This window comes from Calonectris borealis, chromosome 2 (genome assembly GCF_964195595.1).
Source record: "Calonectris borealis chromosome 2, bCalBor7.hap1.2, whole genome shotgun sequence".
Taxonomy (NCBI): domain Eukaryota; kingdom Metazoa; phylum Chordata; class Aves; order Procellariiformes; family Procellariidae; genus Calonectris; species Calonectris borealis.
Window position 1 is genome coordinate 54,937,066 of NC_134313.1, and position 20,076 is coordinate 54,957,141.

The following is a 20,076-nucleotide window of genomic DNA, read 5'->3' on the forward strand; positions in this document are numbered from 1 at the left end:
CGACACCCCCCCGCGTTACCTTCACTCCTTATCCTGCCTCTTCGCCGCTCCGCTGTGACGTAGCCCGCTGCGTCGCGCTGCGTGACGCAGGCGGCGGGCAGATTTGAAATTGAGAGAAGGGAGTCAGCGCCGTTAACGGTAATGGCTGGGCTGTTGGGACGGGTCTCCCCGTGGAGCGGGCCTTCCCCGCCGAGGGAGGCGGGCGGGCGGCAGCAACCCCGGGGCCGGCGGGCTGGCGTCTGCGAGGCGGGTGGCAGGCACTGCCCCGCCGGCCCCCGGAGGAGCCGTTGGCCGCGCACCGGGGGAACGCCGGGCCCGTAAGGGGGGGCCGGGCCCAGCGGCGGTGGGGAGTGTCGGGCTGTTGGTGTTGGCGTGTAAAAGCCACGGGCTTCCCTCTTTGCCTTTGGTACGGGTTAAGCGCGCTGTTAAAGCAAGTGGATGTAGTTGTGACCCGTTCTGCCGCGCTCCTGCTTTTTTTTTTCTGCTGGCGTGTTGACTTTAGCAAACTCTGCTCTTAAACTAGTCATTTGGTATGTTTGTGAAAACGATTTACTCTGTCTGCGGTGGATCCCTGGTAAAGTAATGGAAGAATGCAGCTTCTTCCCCAGAGAAAATGAGGTCACGGATAAGCTGCCCTACAAAGTGGGCCTAAGCTAAACTTCTGTCACAGTTTGCGAGAAGTGGAACTAGAAGTGTGATCGTGAAACATAATTTATATTGATAATGTGTTTTGGTAATGTTTATAATGAAGGCTTTTCGATTAGTTATAATTCAGTCATTTGAGCCCACCCCGCAAATGAAATAGATCCTCTGTAGAGGGCAAAAGTTGGCATTTTTTGCAGAGTTAATTCTATTTACCTCAAAATCCTACTTAATATCACTGTGGGGACAGTTCGATACTTCCAGTTTGATTTAGATTTTGTGTGTGTAGTCTGGAGATAGCCATAATATTATTTCAGAATAGGCTTTCCAGTTATTGTGCTATGATACCATAAGATCATTTGCAAGATCAATAAGCAGGCTCAGAATTAGTGGCTAAGGAACAGATGGATGGCTGACGTGCTAGAAACAGTAGTCATGTTAGTGTGGCCTTCCTCCCAGCTGACTGGACTGAAAAACTTGTTAAGCCATTTTGCCTTTGGAACCTGCATGTTAGAAATGACCAGATACAAATAAAGGCAAAATAGTAGGTTTGGAACAAGCACTAGCACTTTCATCAGTAAAATAGTTAATTGGAAAGGCTGTGGCTGCTGCTATGTAGTTCTGGAATCTGACATACACTTTTTTTTTCCTATTAATTTTTTTTTTTTTAAAGAGAACCCAATATTTCTGTTACCTGTCTGTCACACTTATTGGTCCAAAGTACAATTCTACTTGCGTATTCTGACCCTTTAGAAAGTCATTGTGGTGTTTAAAAAAGCATATACTCTTAGATCCTGGATTTTCCAATACTAACAGATTGTCATTTACAGTTTAGTCACAATGAGACGAAGCTCAAGTATTGCCGGAAGCAGTGGTCGGCAATCTCTAATGGCACTGAGAGTGCAAGACAACAACAAGATGGGTCTTCAAACACCTCAGATGTAAGTGTTGCTGATAATCTTGCTAAGAGTAGGTATATAAAACTAACTCTGAAGAGATTTACTGTAGTGTGTTTGAGTGTGTGAGTAGCAAGTGGAAAAAAAAGAATGGGAGCCGTGAGAAGAAAACTACCTGCAGCCAAGGATATTTGCACAAGTGCTCCAGTTCTGCAAAAAACTTTCTTTAATTTATTTGTATACCTGTGACACATTTCAAATTGTAACTCTTTTTCTTACATATTTCTTAGGAGGCGGCTGGGTGCCTGTGTATATAAAATGTATACTTATAAATTTTCTGGCAGAAGTAGTTTTGATAATGGACAAATAATGCGTTCAAATTAGTTGACTTTTCTAAGACGCTGCTATGCTGAAGATGCTTAGGCTTATATGCATGTGTTTATAGTTTTCTTACATGAGCAAAAGATGAAATGGTAGAAATAGTCACTTGAATTCTTCTCCCTATTCTTCAGGAAGGACAGAGGTACATTTGGGAAGCTAAGCATGAGCAAACCTACACCTGGAACTACAGAAAGAAAAGTCAGCTTTTTTGGGAAGAGGTATTGATAGCTTTAGATCTCTACTGTAAATTAAAACAATAACAGTCCCACATCATTTTGTAATTTTTCTCTCTTGACAGATTTTCATTATAGGGAATAATGGATCTGAGGCCAGTAGTCCTTGAGGTCTGCCTTCCTCCACCCTTCGATCACGAAACAATAATGCTGTAGAGTAGGAATTGCTTTGAGAGCTGTCCTTCCTCTTGGGAATGATATGCACTGCAGACCTTAAGAGCTCCTCAATACAATTGCCTATTTAAGGAAGAACGATATCTCCAGTACACTTTGCCTTAGTTTCTTCTTCTCTCTAAGATGCAAACCTTCCAAAATTCTATAATCTCTCAGCTTAGTTCATGGCTTTCTGTGTTCTGTTGTCTTGCAGGTATCTTCTTTCATAGGACCCCACTGTTGCAGGGATCTATGCCTTTTAAATATTCTTTAAATATTTTAGTCTTTGTTTTCATTCACCTACATCATTTTGTTTCTTCATCTTTGGGGTATTTTTCTGCTCTGTAAAACTTTATTTCTTTCAATAAACTGAAGAAAATATTAATCTAGGATGTATCTGTTGTATGTGTGCATCATGGCTTCCAGGTTGATGTTGTTTTTCCAATCATTCTAGATAAAGAGAAACCTTTAGGCATCCCTTTGCATAACAAATGCAAAAGAAACATAAAAATAGCAATTGTAGTGACTTAAACATTAAGAGAGTTCTTTATATGTATTGTCACAAGAACGGTATTTATTTTTTGTTCTTAGAGCTAGCGGGGCTGGAGGTTCACGCAACAGTCAGTATGGTGTGTTCGGTACAGAAAAGATCAAGGATCCCAGGCCACTTCATGACAAGGCATTCATCCAACAATGTATCAAGCAGCTTTGTGAGGTACTTATTAACTTATTCTAAACGTACGCTATTAGGCAGAAAAGATACTAATCAAATATTTATTTTTCATGTTTTCAACTTTCGATTTTATTTAGTGACTAATATGCCATGTTTCTTTTTCTCAGTTTCTTGTTGGGAATGGTTACGCCCATAATGTTTCCATGAAATCACTGCAGTCTCCATCGGTTAAGGACTTTTTAAAAATCTTCACTTTTATCTATGGATTTCTCTGCCCTTCTTACGAACTGCCTGACTCAAAATTTGAAGAGGAAATTCCCAGAGTTTTTAAAGAGCTTGGGTAAGATCATTACTGTTCGTCTGTTGTGCTAAATAGGTATGGTACAGCTAGAAATTTAAAAGCTAAGATTCTGCAGGATAGCTGGGGAGAACAGATAGGTTTCCTTATTCAGATGAGATTCTGAAACTGCGATGTTGTGATTATTTTGTTTCGCTTTTGTTTAGCTCTAAGTTTACTCTCTGATTCTCAGACTCTACTATATGTTTTATACTTGAACTTGCAGAACTATAAGCTCTTGGAAGCTTGCTTTGTAATGTAAAATCTGATTAATTATCTTTATTTGTATTGAACTTTGAAAGACAGACACATATTTTTTTGTCAGACTTCTGTCAAAACAGAAGAGTTTTTTTTTTTGACAGACTCTGTTCTGTTAAAATCCAAGAACTAGAAAACAATTTCAGAATGTTGGATCCAGTTCATTTAGTTAAAAATCATTTTTCCTGGAATGCCTCTCATTTTGCTTTCAAAGCAGGGGGTGGAAATAAGAAAAATGACAGCTGAGGTGAAAAAAACACTAAGTAGCTGGGTGTTTTATTTCTAATCTTTATTCAGTAAGTGTTCGGAATCATTAATGCACCAACACTTTCCAAGAAAGAAAATCCTCTACCCGTTGATAATGATGAATTTTCAGTCTCATTTAAAAAAGAAGTGTATTTTTTTTCTGTAGATTTGAGCCAATGATAGTGTCAAAGTGCCAGGGCTCCTTAGATGTAGGTATAAGTCTCTTCTGTTCACTTCTCAGTATCTTAATAAAATTTTGTTTTAACCTATTTGAAACTGCTGACCTAGCTGAAATGTTGAAAAGGCAGTTGCTCTCAAGAGGCTTTACTCTGCTGCACCAAGAGTGTAATCCTAGATAAAAAGACTTATTTTGAGAACTCAGTTTGAGTTGTCTTTTGAGAGTTAGAAAATGAACCTAAATAATTAATTTTAAAAAATTCTCAGGCAGAATTGCTCATGAGCGCTTATTTAGAACTGTCAATTTATCAGTAGCTTCTTGTGCTATGTTCTTAAAATAACTTTGGGCAGCTGTCAGTCTAAAGATGGAATAAAATCTACAAATCAAGGAATGCAGAAGTGCGGAAGATCTTGAGAGGATGTCTGTAATCAGCAGTACAGCCTTTGTGTGTTCCGTATTTATAGGTAATACTAATACTTTGATATGCAGCTGTTCTGAAATTCTTTTCTGTAATTGCATGACATTAAGCTGATTGGCAGCTGCTTTTCTGTTTTCAAAGTGCGTTTGACCCAAGAAGCAAGAATCTTGCCCTCGAAGAACAGGACTCCTGTGTACCAGTTTGTTTTCATATGTTAGGAAACCTTTCAGGATTGCACGCCCAGTTTGGAAGTCTAAACATCATCCAGTGGACTGTTACAGCCCCCTTTGCATTTGTTGCCTTTCCTTTGAGGTCTTTGTCTCATCGTGAATCACCTCATGCCCACAGGGCACCCACTCCTTTTTCCTTAGTACTGCAGTGCCCATCTCTCCTCCCATACTACCTTCAGAAAGAGAAAGACAGATCTGGCAACTACCAAGACCAAGGCAACATACTAAGCTGAATAGGAAGGGGCTGAGGAGTGTATAAAGGAATAGTTTGCACTTTTTTGTACAAGGCCTTAATTGTTCCTAGTCTTTGGATATGCAAAAAAGTCAATTTCTTTGATAGCTAGCTGGTCAAGGGAGGTGATTGTTCCACTCTACACCGCACTGGTGCGGCCCCACCTCGAGTACTGTGTGCTGTTTTCGGCGCTTCAATATAAGGACATCACACTATTACAGTGTGTCCAGAGGAGGGTGACTAAGATGGTGAAAGGTTTCGAGGGCAAGACTTAAAAGAAGCAGCTGAGGTCACTTGGTTTGTTCAGCTTGAAGAAGAAAAGGCTGAGGGGTGACCTCATCGCAGTCTACAACTTCCTCAAGGGGGACAGCAGAGGGGGAGGTGCTGATCTCCTTTCTTTGGTGACCAGTGATAGGACACGAGGAAATGGAATGAAGCTGCGTCAGGGGAAGTTCAGACTGGACATTATAAAAGGATCTTCGCTGAGAGGGTGGTTGGTCACTGGAACAGGCTCCCCAGGAGGTGGTCACGGCACCAAGCCTGTCAGAGTTCAAGGAGTGTCTGGACGACACTCTTAGTCATATGATTTAGTTTTAGGTAGTCCTGCGAGGAGTAGGGAGTTGGACTTGATGATCCTTATGGGTCCTTTCCAAACTGAGATATTCTATGATTCTGTGAATCGCAAAATAAGAAACCCATGATAAATGAATAAAAAAGTGCTGTAAGAACTCAGCTTATCTCCCTTTGATGTACAGTAAAAGTACAATTGAGTTTGTTCTTCCTTCTGTGCCTTGATCTACATGTAAAAATGTGCTATTTTGTTTTCATCACTATTTGCCACAGCTATTAAAAATGTATTTTTTTTTGCCTTGTAGGTACCCCTTTCCTTTGTCAAAAAGCTCCATGTACACAGTGGGAGCACCACACACATGGCCTCAGATCGTGACAGCTTTGGTTTGGTTAATTGATTGTGTCAAGGTAGCATTTGTCTTCTTTAAGCCAAATATTTCCACTTTTCAGGCTGGAATGTCAGTTTCAATACAGATCTTCTAAATGCTTTCTAAAAATCTTTTTGATATTTATGTAAAGAAGAAGGTAAGTGTTCTTACCTGCCATCTGAGAGCTAGCCCTGAGCCTTACTTTTAGTAACTTTTAAACTGAGTTTTTAATGTTATGTTATAATCATTTTTTTACTGTGTGCACTGGATAGATTTGTGTATGAGAAAGAGGGGAAAATGACGACTTATACACACATAAAAATGTGAAAAGTTAATGGGTATAATCACGTATCTTCAGTGCAGATCTTCTTGTGACATCTGCCATCTTCTAAATTTGAAGTCTAAGGATGGAATTTTCAATAGCAATTATTTAAGTGTCCTGTGATTGTTGTATAGAGTGGGGGGGTTTGTTTGTTTGTTTTTAATAGTGATAACTCTCTGCTGCTGCCAGCTCAGGTCTGAGCAAAATTTGGAATCTGTGCAGAAGTTCACCACTGCTGAATTGGGCACACATGAAAATCCCATCCTTTATGCTGAAAAGATACATTTGGTTTAGCAAGGCAATTTGGCAGTGTTGAATGTCCAGTTAATGCCTCTTCCTCTGTGCCTTTAGTCAACTAAACACAGGCTCATTACCCTGATGTGATTGGTCACATTCTGAAGCAGCACCGTTACACCCTGCTTGCTGAAATCCTAATCCAACGTTACTCTGCTTCTTATCATGAACATGAAACTAATATGAAAACTAATAGGAATCTTCACACTTGCTCTTTGTATGTACACCTGTGCCTTTCAGTTGTATGCTGCCACAAGGGAAAATGCACCATCGTTTGATGATGGACAGAGTTGGGGAGGAGAGACGGATGATGGAATTGTACATAATAAGGTACCATAAAAAGTAAATGACTATCAGAATTGTTCAACTGAATTTTGCCATATGCTGTAACAACACAATTTAAATATCACACAACAATTTTAACTGTACTTTTATATTCCGTTCAGTTTTATATTCACAGAGCTGTTTAGGAAGTATAGTAGCATTATATAAAAAGCCTGATCAACTAGTTTCCTGAGCGGGCATCATGGCCAATCTATTGGTGAAGACTGGGTATTAAATTGAAATGCCTTATTCTGAGTTGCTGCTGTTTCTGTTCTCTCTTGTGGAGAAAGGGAGTCATTATGCTGTTTGTTTATTGTCTTAGTAGAGTCTCAGGTATATTTCTCTTTAGTGCTTGAGTCTTCTAAGGTTAACAGCAGTACAGTGTAAAGACAGTGACTTAATTATAAATGTGGTGGCTCCTGCCGATATCTACTCAGTTTACCATTTAAAAATTGGTTGTAATGTTTAATTTTGTAGCCACAAAATAAGGTGGCAATGTAATTCAGGCACTTAAAAATCCAGCAGCTTGCTTTCTTTCTAATTTATCATAGATTATTAGTGCTACTCAGATTTAACTCGGTGTTAACTCACAGCAGTTGTTTGGAAGGGGTTGTATGATGTGCCAGAACATTTAATTAGAAAAAAATCAATTTAAATCATAATTTTGGACTATGGTTACAAACCTGATAGTTGACAAGTAAAAATGCTTTTAAACTAATTGTATGCTTATACACTGATACATATGCATACATGTTGAAACAAAATTTACAATACTGGTGTAATTGCTTTTGAAAGATCTGTAATTTAAAGTCTCCAGTAAATTCTTCTTGGGTAACCTCTCTTCTAGATTTCTAGAATTCTAGATCACTTCTGACATCTGCACATCTGAAGTACAGTGGTCATATTTACTGAAGAGGTCTGTTAAACAGACCTACAGTTTCCATAAGCTAGCCTGAGATGATCATATGGTTCAAGATAATAAATTCTTAAATATTGTATCTACTATCCTTGTTAGGTATCCCAGAAAAATGTATCAAGTATTTCGAGGCCTTTTTTGATGTGAATTCTAGATGCCTCCTGCCTGGATATAATCTGTTGACATTCTATGTTTAAAGGGAGGAAAAAAACTTGATTTTTACAGTGAAAGATATTTTTTGTGTCTGTTTAATTTCATTGGATGAGTAGATTTAGACTATCTAGATATTTTACAGCCCTTTGAATCGTTGAAATGAAAACTTTTTTTAAATTGTTTTCAGCTTTTCATGGACTACTCTGCGAAGTGCTATGAGCACTTCATGAAAGGGAGAGATACTTTTGAAGAATTAGATGCAGAAGTGCAGTCAAAATTAAGTGAGTTTTCATGTTTTGATGAAGTATTTAACTGTGTTACTGGTTTCTTTTCTCCTAGTATCAGTTTTGCTCAGTTTGCAAGTGAAAGTGATCTGAGGTAAGGGAACCTGATACTGCCGAGTATGTGTCAGTTACTTCGACTTAATTGTCTTCTTTTTATGCGTTGTTACTAGTACAGACAGATGGGTCATGCTCTGCTGTCAGCTGTACCTGTGTAACCCTACTGTTTTCAATGGCTTTGTGACAGAAAAGCAGTATACAGTTCTTCAGACACAAATTCCACCTGTGCAGATGATTCTTGTTTCTGTCTGACAAAGTTAACAATTAAAAAAAAAAAAAAATTACCAGAGGATGCACATCTGATGAGAAAAAAAACCTTCAGCTTCTAAAAGCTCTGAAAACAGTCTGCAAGAGTTCCAAACTCTGTTGTGAAGGTTCCCATATATGATTCAGCATGCACCTGTGTTTATCTTCAGGGAGATGGAAAATTATTAATTTTTTTTACTCATTCATTCATCACCTACAGAAATACAAACAGAATATGAGAACAAGGAGAAAAAATAGTTCTCGCTTCCTGTGCCCTCCTATGAAAACCCAGACTAAGGACACTTCTGTTACAAGCTGGAGCCATCAGTTGGAGAGGAAACATAAGCTACGAGACTGTTACTAGATATTAGTAGGAAAAAGTAATCATGCCATTGTTTGGCAAAGACTGAGGGAAGTAAGAGAAAAGATGTCTTGAGAGGCAAGGAAGTATGTGGATGAGAAAGGAGTATACAAATCAGTATACAAACCTTGTGAACCTGGAACAGATGAAACTTACGTAACAACCACTATCCTATAGTGTGGGCTGTATGAGAGTTTGGAAACTCTGATCTCACAGGAGTGATTTTAAGCTTTTTTATGACATGAGGACTGAAACTCATTTCTTGTTTGCTTTGGTTTTTTTGCCTGTTTGCTTTGTAATGAAAGGTTTTTTTGATGGGTTTGTTGGTTGTTTTTTGGGTTGTTTTTTTTTTTAGTTTAAAATAATTGTCCCGATAATGGGTATTTACTGTGCTGAAGCTAAAGCACAGATATTAAGTGATGATATTCAGTGAGATTAACTTGTAACCATTCCCCTCCTGTTTTGTTTTGGTTTTTTTTCCCCCCCCAGAGGATTTATTTAATATAGATGAATGCCAGATAGAAGGGTTAGCAGCTGACAATAAAAGACTTCATGAAGAGATTGCAAGACTAGAAAAAGAAAAGGAAAGCGAGCCGGTTAGTAAATTGTGTCTATGCTTGTTTATATGGTGGAGTTGAATTTTCTGTTGTTGTTGACCATTATTGTCATTATTAAACGAAGATACTGATGATACTTTACAACAAATGGAAAATTATTTTCAGTGGTCTGTGAGATTTTAATTAGTCCAGGTTATTACAGACCCTATGCCATTATAGCACAAGGCATTTACTGTGGAATCTTCAGTCACTCTTTGTTTGTTATTGTGCAGATATTTTCAGGTAATAAGATCTTAATAAAATACTTGCATCACTTTTTTTTTCTGAACTTCAACATTATCTTTTCCAAAAGTGTTGGTATGAGAACTTCTTAGGGGATGAGAGCATGGGATTCAGTGGTAACAATATCTTTTAAGGAAAATATTTTGTTTGAAAAGATGGATTCTGCTTTTAATAAATCATGAGTTTTAAAATGGTTTAGTGGCTGTGTACCTGGCAAATTGAGACTCCTGCCTACTGTGCAAAATGTGCTGCTTGTATTCCCAGCTTTCCTTGTCCTTAGTTTTATCTGTCCTTTATGTATTATTATACTTAACTTGTGAATTACCTGTAGTAAGAACGTTCTTAATGCAATGCCTAATGCAAATCAAAAACTAAATGCTGAAATGCAAGAATTAAGGTACAAACCACCTTTTCAGCCTTTTTTGTTAATATTTTAAAGATGCTTAACTTGATTCAGCTGTCACAGAGATAAAAATTTATTAAAGTTCCTTAATTTTATATTTATACTATTGAAGTTGAGCAATTACTCTATTGTCTTACCCGGAAAGTAAGGTCATTATTTTAGATTAATGTAATAGTGATTGTTCTTTCTATCCATTTACTAGGATCGTAGAGTATCACTACGAAACCTGAAATCATCTCTTCAAGCAGATGTCCAGAAATACCAGGCTTATTTGGCTAATCTGGAATCGCATATAGCCATCCTTGATCAAAAAATGGAAGGTGTTAATGAGGAAGTTGAGACAGCGGGTAAGAAAGCCTTGGTCACAAATGGGATAGTGAAGCTAGATATAGGTTTAAAATAACTGTAATTCTCAGTTTTGGGACAGAGTGAGATACTTAGTGTATGATGATGCTACAAATAAACGTTCCAAAATGGATTGCTAATAAAGAGATTTTTTTTTGGGCTGATAGCTGTTTGTATACTAGAGTAATGAAATACAGATATTATTTACTCATAAAAATACAGAGAGATTATGTTTAACTATACAGGCTGGTATTTTACATCCATTTCACAAATGTTTTGTGAACTTAGAAATGGAAGTAGAAGCAATGAAGCAGGAGAATGCCCGGCTCCAGCATATCTTTGATAACCAAAAGTACTCAGTTGCTGACATTGAGAGAATAAATCATGAGAGAAATGAGTTGCAGCAAACCATTAACAAGCTGACTAAGGAAGTGGAAGCAGAAGAACATCAGCTGTGGAATGAAGAGCTAAAATATGCTAGGAGTAAAGAGGCGGTATGTGAAAACCCTACTACACTGAGAGGTGGCTATCAGTTTCCATCATGCAAGCTTAAACTTGGGACTTGGACTATTGCTAACTTCTTTCCTAAGTAATATAACAACAGCATAGATATGTCTTAACAGGCTAAAGTGACAAGAATGGCTTCTGTTTATAATCTCTCTGAAAAATGTATCTTTTTTTTTCTCCCTTTTTCTATTTTGAGCATAATGGAAATGTATTCTTTTCCTTTTTTTTCTGCATCTAAGCGACATAGCTAGAATATGCACCACTGTCAGCTCTCACTGTTATAGCACCAAGAGCTTTGATAACATTAGCTTGAAATTGCTTTGATAACACAAGCGATTTCAGGCTAATGTTAAGATTTCACAGCAAGGAAGTAATGCAAAACTAGTGCTTTGAATCAATTATCTCTGCATTTAGGGCCAGATTGGTCCCTTATGTGGAAGTTCTAATAGATTTTTAAGGGCCAAATTCAGTTCCCCCAAACAGAATGAAAAGATAGTACCTGTTTAAAGTACTATATGAATACTTTTTGTGAAGTTTTTCACTTGTATTTCTTCTATGATTTTTGCTCTTTTCTCCTCTGAACAGTGGTGGGATTTAAAAGCTCCTGCTTTGCTAGATGGAGAACTAAAAAAAAAAATTTCAAATGTTTTGCATTTGGCAGGGTTATGCTTTATCAAGTACTTGGTATTAACTTAAATTCCTCATACTGTGCAAGTATGAAGCACATAAAACTGGAAAAAATACTTATGTTGTTTGGTGTTTGGCACTCATTAATTAGAACATGGAGCATTTAATAAGCTTTGTCTAGAGGTATGCTCAAGTTAGTTTGTTATTAGAGTGGGTGGCTATGTGGCATTTCCTCTCAAAACCAATGAGAGAAGGCATATCAACATGATGACTGATCATTGTTTTAGTTATTTGTATTATTTCCAAGCATGTTTTTCCTTTCGTATCAACTAATCCTCAAAAAGTTGAGGCAGGAAAAAATATGGCAGATGAGTAAGGAAAACCACAGGTGAAACCATTCAGTCTCACCCATACACACTGAGAAACCTTGCAGAGCAAACTCTAGAAAAAATCATAAAACAGCACTTAAATCAAACAATGCAAACTGCTGGACTGTCAATACATACAAGATAATTAAATGGACGTTCAAGGCAAAGAGCCCAAGGTTTTCTCACACGGGGAATCAGAAACGGCTGACTGCACCGATGCAGTATCCTGTGGCATGACATGGAATCATGTTTATACAGAGCAACTCAGAAACCTGTTTGAAGTACTATATGAATACTTTTTGTGAAGTTTTTCACTTGTATTTCTTCTATGATTTTTGCTCTTTTCTCCTCTGAACAGATCGAAATGCAACTGGCAGAGTATCATAAACTGGCTCGAAAACTGAAATTAATTCCAGTAAGTGCTGAGAATTCCCAAGGCCATGACTTTGAGATTCAGTTTAATCCTGAGGCAGGACCAAAGTGCCTAGTCATATACAGAAAGCAGATCAAGGTAAGTAGAGTCAACACTGAATGTTTCTGTTACCACTCTCAAAAAAAATGTGTTTCTTTGGAAATGTTGGAAAGGTCTCTCTTAACCTCTCCATGAAACTTCATTGAAAAGCTTGTGTGATGCATTGCCATAACTACATTATAGTATGGGAAGGAAATTTGGTATTGGAGGGTACAGCAGCCTAAATGAAAACGGGAGAGGGAAAAGATGCGCTGGGGTACATCTTAGTGCAAACTAACAAATTGCATTAGCCAGATTTTCTTGTATGTGTATTACAGGCTCCCCTTACGGAGATCATAAACCAGACAGAGGAAGAAATTAGGAAAGCTACTCAACATAAAATGAGTTTGGAAGATAGTTTGGAACAGGTGTGTTGGTTAATGAAGATTAAGACTAAGATACCATAATGTTATCTGCTGGTCTCATTTGACCTTTTGCATGGGTGAAGTGTGGTGGGTTGGTTTTTTTTGGGTGGAGGGTTTTTTGTTTGGGTTGGTTTTGTTGGGCTTTTTTGTTGGGTTGGGGTATTTTTTTGGGGGGAAGGGGGGTAGGGAGGAAAGCTGTGAGAAGACTGCTTTAATTATGATGGAACCTAAAAGTTTTTGTGAGAATTAGGGTCTCTTTCTGTTGGGTGAAATAATGTGTATTCCCTGCATTGAAGATTATGCAGCTTGCTTACATTTGACTATAAACACTGGAAAGATTTTGTTTTTAATAAGTTGCCCATTCCAGTCTGTTATGTAGCTTACCATCACTGACGAGTTGTCATCAGGAAGATTTTTAGCAATATTAGGTTCAGGGTGGATTGGAAGAAGGAGAACTTTATTTTCCCATTCTTCTTCCCCTACCTCGGTTTTTATTGCTGAGCGTGACAGTATATGGTATGGAATATCCTTTTGGCCAATTTTGGTCAGCTGTCGTGGCTATGTGCCTTCCCAACCTCTTGCCTGCCCCTGCCCTACTCGCTGAGGGGCCGCGGGAGGGAGAGAAAGCCTTGATGCTCTGCAAGCGCTATTCAGCAATAGCCAAAACATTGGTGTGTTACCAACACTGTTTTAGCCACTTATCCAAAACAAAGCACCATACAGGCTGCTGTGAAGAATGTTCATGCCATCCCAGCCGGGCCCAGTTTAAATATTTCTGAGCTACCACATGTTGTTTGTGATGGCATGGACTTACATGTTGGAATTCTTTTTGAATTATATTTTCTTGGTTATGTTTTCGTTCTAGGTGAATGTAATGCTAGTGGACAAGAAAAGCAGTGTGAAAATGCTGAAAGAAGAAGCTGAAAAGCTGGATGATCTTTACCATCAGAAGCTTAAGGTAGAACTTCTTTATAGGTTGATGACAATTTATCCTTAATGATATCTTTATCCTTAATCTTTGTATTTATACATAAGTTTTTATTTCGCAGTTTTGTTTGTTTGGACCTCTGCCCTTGCCTCCTTCCGTTCCTCTTGCAGGAATCTCTCATTCTTTTCAGAAATATTTGAGTGCTACCTTAAGTGAGTCAGTTTTCACTTTCTGGTAAGAGAATCTGACATCACACTTTGGCAGATGCTGTAAATCATAAGCTACTACATCCAGTAATAAAAGCAGCGGCAATCATCTCCTGACCTCAGGATGTCTCAAAGCATGTGCTTGAAGGAGATTTCAGAGTTAACAGAATCTGCCTTGTCTATTCAGTTTGTATTACAGTTTTTAGTAAACATGTTTAATTGCTTTATTAAAAGCTAAGGAAAACATTATTTGACTAAAAGCACATTAAATGTTTTAATGATATAAAATTGTTGCTTGCTTTGTTTTTCTTCCCCAGTAGGGGAGCAGTCCCTATCCTTTTCCTCACTTCTAGTTCAGCGACAAAACGTAGCCCTCTCAGTTAACAACTAAGTGGCTGCTTCAGTATCTCCCAGCTTCTCTAACAGCATGGCTTTGGTGGGGCTATGGTGCCCAGGAGAAAAATGCTTTTTGAACTAAGCTCGTGTGTAGCATATCTGCTCTTTCAAATCCAAACTTCTGTGCTATAACCACAAAACAGGGTTATTTCATTGCTAATACCTGCTTAGGTGGCTGAAGGCAATTAATTTAGTTTTATTGCTTTCAAAACACCTGAACTTTATCTTTTGATCTATGCTGTTGCATATGCTTTCTCTTAAGGTGAGCTCATAAAATGCCCAGTTGCAACTGAATGGTTATAATAAGACATAGTCATGGAATTCCTCGTGTAATTTTTAAAATGTTATCCATAAGACTTCAGTATTAAAATTATTTTTGAAGGATGATATTTCAGTAATTTATCAGAATTGCATGTTTAGTTGATGGTGGAACTTATGGTTTTGTGCATTTAATTGTGCTAAGTATAGTGTCAATAGTGTCATTCTCCTTGGAGAGATGATTACTCACATTTTGCACTCATCTTTCAGACACAAAAGGGAAAAGCAATTTTCTCAGTCAAAAGTGATTTTTTTTTTAACCTAGAAACAGTTGTTCATGGCATTCGATTTCTAAGCTATTTAAAGTATGTAAATAGCACTTCTTGAGATGAACTTTAAAGGGAAAATAGCTGCAACACAGACCTTGAAATACGGTTAGAGAAATAAAGGGAAGGTTAGGCTGGTTTTGGGTGGAAGACTATACAGAAAATACCTGAAACTTTAGGTTTGGAGGCATGTCCTTGGGTCTTTTTTAGTTCTGAGTTTGGAGTTACTTGTGTGAATTCTGAACTCAAGTATCAGGATGTAATAAGGTAATATAAAGGAGAAAAATCCTCATTATTCCTGAGTTATGCAATTTATTTTTATTTATTTTTTTCCTCTTTCCTTACGTTTACAGGAGGCAGAAGAGGAAGAGCAAAAATGTGCAAATGAACTGGAATTGTTAGAGAAGCATAAACAACTACTAGAGAGTGGTGTCAATGAAGGTCTCAGTGAAGCCACAAATGAATTGCATGATCTTCAACGACAGTAAGGCCCATAACTTCAAGTTTATGTAGCTTATTTTGGTTTTTGTGTTTTAAGGATAAAGACATTTTCTTGAATCCTAACATAAAATTCTTTGGTGAGTGGGTATCCATCTCAGTATACTAATTTCACATATTCACAACTGAAAGATGTTTCTCCTCGACACTTAGTATTTTGCTAGAATGTTTGTCTGCTGTATCAGAACTCCAGTTTTCCGTGTAACTTTTTTCATATATATGGTTGTAGTAAGGAAATTAGTTTGTTTCCAAAATTATGTGACAACTACATTTTACAGCCTAAAGTCTAGAAAGACTATTCTGACTCTAAGGTACTTTGTTTCTTACCAGTTAGCACAATATGGTCCTTTTTCTTCTAAGTTGAGTATTAATATACAAATCTAACGTGGTTCAAGTTAATACTAATAGAAAAAATTATGGCTAAACATGATGATATACCAGACTTGGTGAATTGATTGTTTTAGGTGTCAGGAATTTTATAATTATGGACATGACTTCGAGTGTCTTTACTTTTTAGATATCAAGTTGTTATGCAAACAACAACAGAAGAGAGCAGGAAAGCTGGTGATAACTTGAATCGTCTTTTAGAAGTGATTGCTACTCATGTAGTATCTATAGAGGTAAGCTAAAATTTGATATTCGGAATTAAATCTTTCTAGAGACATTTGCAACTGCAGTTAAACACATGGAAATTAGAACTTACTCTTTCCAATGAAGTATCAGTTATTTAGGGCTGCTGCACTGAGTCTGTGGATTCTAGTTAAACTTGTTGACAAAACCTTTGGTATAAATAATCAGAATTGATCGTTAAATTTCAGCAGTAACAGCCTGTCAGGTTTAATCTGCTTCTGGTAGATGTCTTTCAGAGAAGTGTTTAACTGAAATCACTTAACCTGTGCAATGACTGCTTAAAATGCTTTAGCAGAACTGGTACAATAGAGACCATGATAGTTTTAATAAACTTTCTGTAACTCTTTTGTAGAAATATCTTGATGAACAGAATGTGAAAGTTGACAGAGACTATGAAGAATTCATGTCTGAAGATCTGTTGTCAATCTTGACCAGAATTCTAGACAGTTATAAAAAGAAGGCTGAAAGTCTGTAATAACCAAAAAGGTGAAGATGAAAATTTTGCATTTCTGAAGCTCTGGTATGGTGCCTTCTAAAAAGATGGGTACTTCCTGTGTTTTAGCAGTGAAACTGGTTTTAAGTGTAAGGAAATGTTTATGAACTTCCTTTGTTTTCTTGACACAAATACGTTAAAGAATTAAACAATATATTTGCCTTTTCTTAAAAAAAGGCTTTACTTACACTTCCTCCTTGCAATATATTATACATGATTACAAACACCTGTGAGAAGACAACTTTTGAACAACTTAATTTCATTTTTTCTTTATAATCAAATCATTTGTGCTCTTCTAGGAACATTAGTAAGGCAAGAGTACAGTTAACCTGTTAAAATAACAAGCCAGAGTGGACTTAAAGATGGAGCTGCAAGTGCCAGCACAAAATGCAGAGGGTACTGACAACTTGAAATACTGCTGCCTAAAAATAATTAGTGGTTTTTGAAAACTTGTAAGATTGCTAACCGAGAAAAGAGTTATGCTTTCCTTTCTGGAGTATAGTTTGTGCATGTTGTAATATACGTATGTATTTAGCGCACATGTATGGCAGTGCATATCCTTCCCCAAGCCTTACTTTTAGTAGCAAGACCAAATGTAAATGTCTTTCAGTTTCCTGCTTATCTTCTCCTCCCTATGAAACTGCCCAGAGACCCCTCTTACATGAGTAGGATTTTTTTTTTAAAAACCTCTTTGAAAAGATCAGTAGTAGTTATACAGTAGTCTTGTAAATAGTCTAGAGAAAGAAAAATTGTCAGTTTGAAAATAAAGTTCTGTCTCTAACTGCTCATAGTCCCAGATGAAACCTCACTGTACTTCTTGAATATGTATACCAGAGAGAGCTCTAAGTAGGACAACATATGAATTTTGACAATATAGCTAATCAATTGTAGATTTGGCTAATGTTGGATACATCAAAATGGTCTAAAATGAGTCTGCATTCTTCTTGTTAGACCAGTAGGACAGACTGATTTTTTTTTTTTTCTTCCTCAGGAAAGTAGCAGTAAAATTAGTGTATGGGGAGCTCCAGTCCAAATACATTGAAGAAAATGTAACCCCATCTCTTGAACATGTACTTTGTTCAGTGCTATGTGGAAGTAGTATCTTATCTACTCTGTATATACTTCTGTGGTTTTTTAAAAAAAAAAAAACACAACTGCATTTATGTATTGGATAGTTTAGTTTATGATGGTATTTTCTAATAAAAGTATTGAAGTATTTGAGTGTTTTTAAGAGTTCAGTGATAAATATCACTGATTCAAATATACAATGATAAAAGCAACTTTGCAGTCTGTTCAAAAGTTTTTTAGCAGCTGATAGCTAAATGACGTTGCTCCTTAATTCTATAATTAGACACAATATTTGAATGAAACGCAGATCCCTAGGATGTACAACAAAACTTAAGTTGGACCATCTGAACACAGACTGCAAATAAAAACTGAATTTTCTTTTATTCTAGACTATTTTTGCAGGGCATATATGAAACTCAGTTGTCCTTAACATAGTGCGTGAATCTTCTGGCTCTGGTATGAGTATTTTGTTTCAGATATTATGATAATGATGGCATCTTTAAGCTTCTAACTTTCTGTTCTTTTGTTGTACTCCAGAAGTTTAATTTGACAGCTATAAAAGTTTTCTGACAGGTTGGTAGTATTTCTGCTTTCTTCTGTTGCCCTCTTTCATTTTACCTTTACAAACTCTTCGTTTTTTTCTGTAACAGCCTAATCCTTATCAAATCTCAGCTCCTTCTTTTTAGAAGCTTTTTTCTGTTGTGATCTTTCTAATATTTTTGTTATCAAAGCAGTATCCTTCTAATTAAGCAAAACTCCACCATACAGAATAATCATGTTCCTCTAAAATACGTGCTTATATAGGGACGATGCTCTCTTGGCTGCCTGATACCTGTTTGTCTCCGCTTCTGTAACTGACTGTTCCTGTGTTTGTTAGTATCTGCAGGTTCTTTGCCATGTGGAGTGGTCAGTTGACTGAGTAAATGAAAGCAAAATAAATGTTATTTCCAAGGACTAATACTAACCCAATGGTAATGGGTTAAAGAATCAAGGTCACAGTGACCTTCTTTCATGTACTGGCAGATGTAGTATTCTGAAATTAAAGTAGTCTGAGTAATAAAAAGTTCACATTTGTAATGTTGGCAACATGTTTTTGTTATTGGGCTGAACTATTTGTGTGTCAGTTAAACTGAATTGACTTTAGAACCAGCTTTGTCTTTAGGGTCTGTGAAATACTATGGGGATTTTTATGCTGTAATATACATAGATTAACATCGGCCAACGTTTACTAGGTAATAAGTCTTCACATTTTAAAATGGAGGTAATTTTTCAATGCTTCTTCAACATGGGTCCTGTGTGATACTTGAAGTCAGGTAGTCAGTTACTTTTTATTTGTATTCTGGAATATGGCTTTTAAATTTAGACAATAGACACTAGAACATAATTACTGCTCTTGATTTTGGTTTTGTTTCTTTTTTTTTACCAGAATGTAAAGTCTTAATCAGAATGTACCACTGGCACCTGCACATTTCAGTAGTACAAGTCATTTGTAAATTTTTTTGGCTTTTGTATGGATACAGTTCCCTCATTTATTGCTAGTGTATCTTTTGTACAGTTTACTTAGTATCCCTTAAGTTTATGTATTTTTATACTCAATAAAATTTCTTAAACCTGTTTCTCTGAAGGATAGATTCTTACTGCAAGTATAGAAACATGATGTAAAAAGCACAATTAATTTGATTTTTCCTGGAGGAACTAGGCAATTATCTTAGCAGCAGATACTAATTCCCTGACTATCCTTGCTATTAAATGTGCATTGTGTAGAGGAAAAATAAATATAGAAATATCTGTTTCCTATAAATTACAAAGGAATAAAAATTGTCTTAATCCTTTCTAAAAAAAAATTAAAAAAAAAAGATGGGTTTTTAAAAACTCCAAGGAACAGACGTCCAAACTACTTTGACAACTGATTTATGCATGTAGGTATATGTTAACATTAGCGTTAATCTTCCCAACCAACATGTGCTATCTTAAGCATTAAAAGACTATTTCCTTTACATGACCACTCTTCCATCTGATTTTTTTTTTTTCCTACCTATAAAAAAAAAATAACACTTGATGCTGTAGAAGCATGGTAGAACTCTGTATAGCTTTGTTCTCTTCCCTGGAGTATGTTATTTTTCAAATTTTTTGTCAGAAACTTACATCGCTGTCAAGAACTGAGTGGTTCTTTTTGGAGTACTTCTTGAGTGCATCGTATGAGCCTGATAAGGCTTTTCTAACTTTGCAGTGTCCATTCAGCTCATGTGTATGAGGCTACTCGGACCCTTCTTGTTGGTTTTGCCAATGTACAATACTGCATGTCTATGCAAGTCTTTAGTTCCAAGCTGGATAACAATATGTTGTTCTCTGTTGCTTCTGTAATACTTCTAATATTTTGTGTATTTTGGCCTTTAATGAGAGTTCTCATCCCTGCTCCACCTTTTGTGGTAGAATTGAAAAAACATGTATATATTTTTATCTTATTTCTGGAAAAAGTACAAAAGAAGAAAAGGAGAACAGCTGAAGATACTCCATTTTCAATAAGAGGGGAAAC

General features: G+C 36.8%; 1 protein-coding gene across 1 annotated transcript; it reads left to right on the forward strand.

Annotated features, from left to right (window-relative positions):
• Window positions 1-22: 22 nt before the first annotated feature.
• NDC80 (NDC80 kinetochore complex component) lies at window positions 23-19,560 on the forward strand. The gene is made up of 17 exons (XM_075142027.1): window positions 23-138; window positions 1,473-1,583; window positions 2,051-2,137; window positions 2,897-3,020; window positions 3,146-3,318; window positions 5,753-5,855; window positions 6,672-6,761; window positions 8,012-8,105; window positions 9,262-9,368; window positions 10,217-10,361; window positions 10,648-10,853; window positions 12,220-12,372; window positions 12,651-12,740; window positions 13,603-13,695; window positions 15,205-15,335; window positions 15,867-15,969; window positions 16,332-19,560. Exons 2-17 carry the CDS (start codon window positions 1,483-1,485, stop codon window positions 16,452-16,454), a joined length of 1,923 nt encoding a protein of 640 aa, XP_074998128.1. The 5' UTR covers window positions 23-138; window positions 1,473-1,482; the 3' UTR covers window positions 16,455-19,560.
• The last annotated feature ends 516 nt before the right edge of the window (window positions 19,561-20,076 follow it).

Excerpts from the sequence above, each read along its gene's own strand:
- NDC80 (XM_075142027.1), top strand. The coding sequence starts at position 1,483 with ATGAGACGAAGCTCAAGTATTGCCGGAAGCAGTGGTCGGCAATCTCTA. Across the intron at positions 3,021-3,145 it reads GTATCAAGCAGCTTTGTGAG|TTTCTTGTTGGGAATGGTTA; the intron begins GTACTTATTAAC and ends TCTTTTTCTCAG. Across the intron at positions 15,970-16,331 it reads CTCATGTAGTATCTATAGAG|AAATATCTTGATGAACAGAA; the intron begins GTAAGCTAAAAT and ends ACTCTTTTGTAG.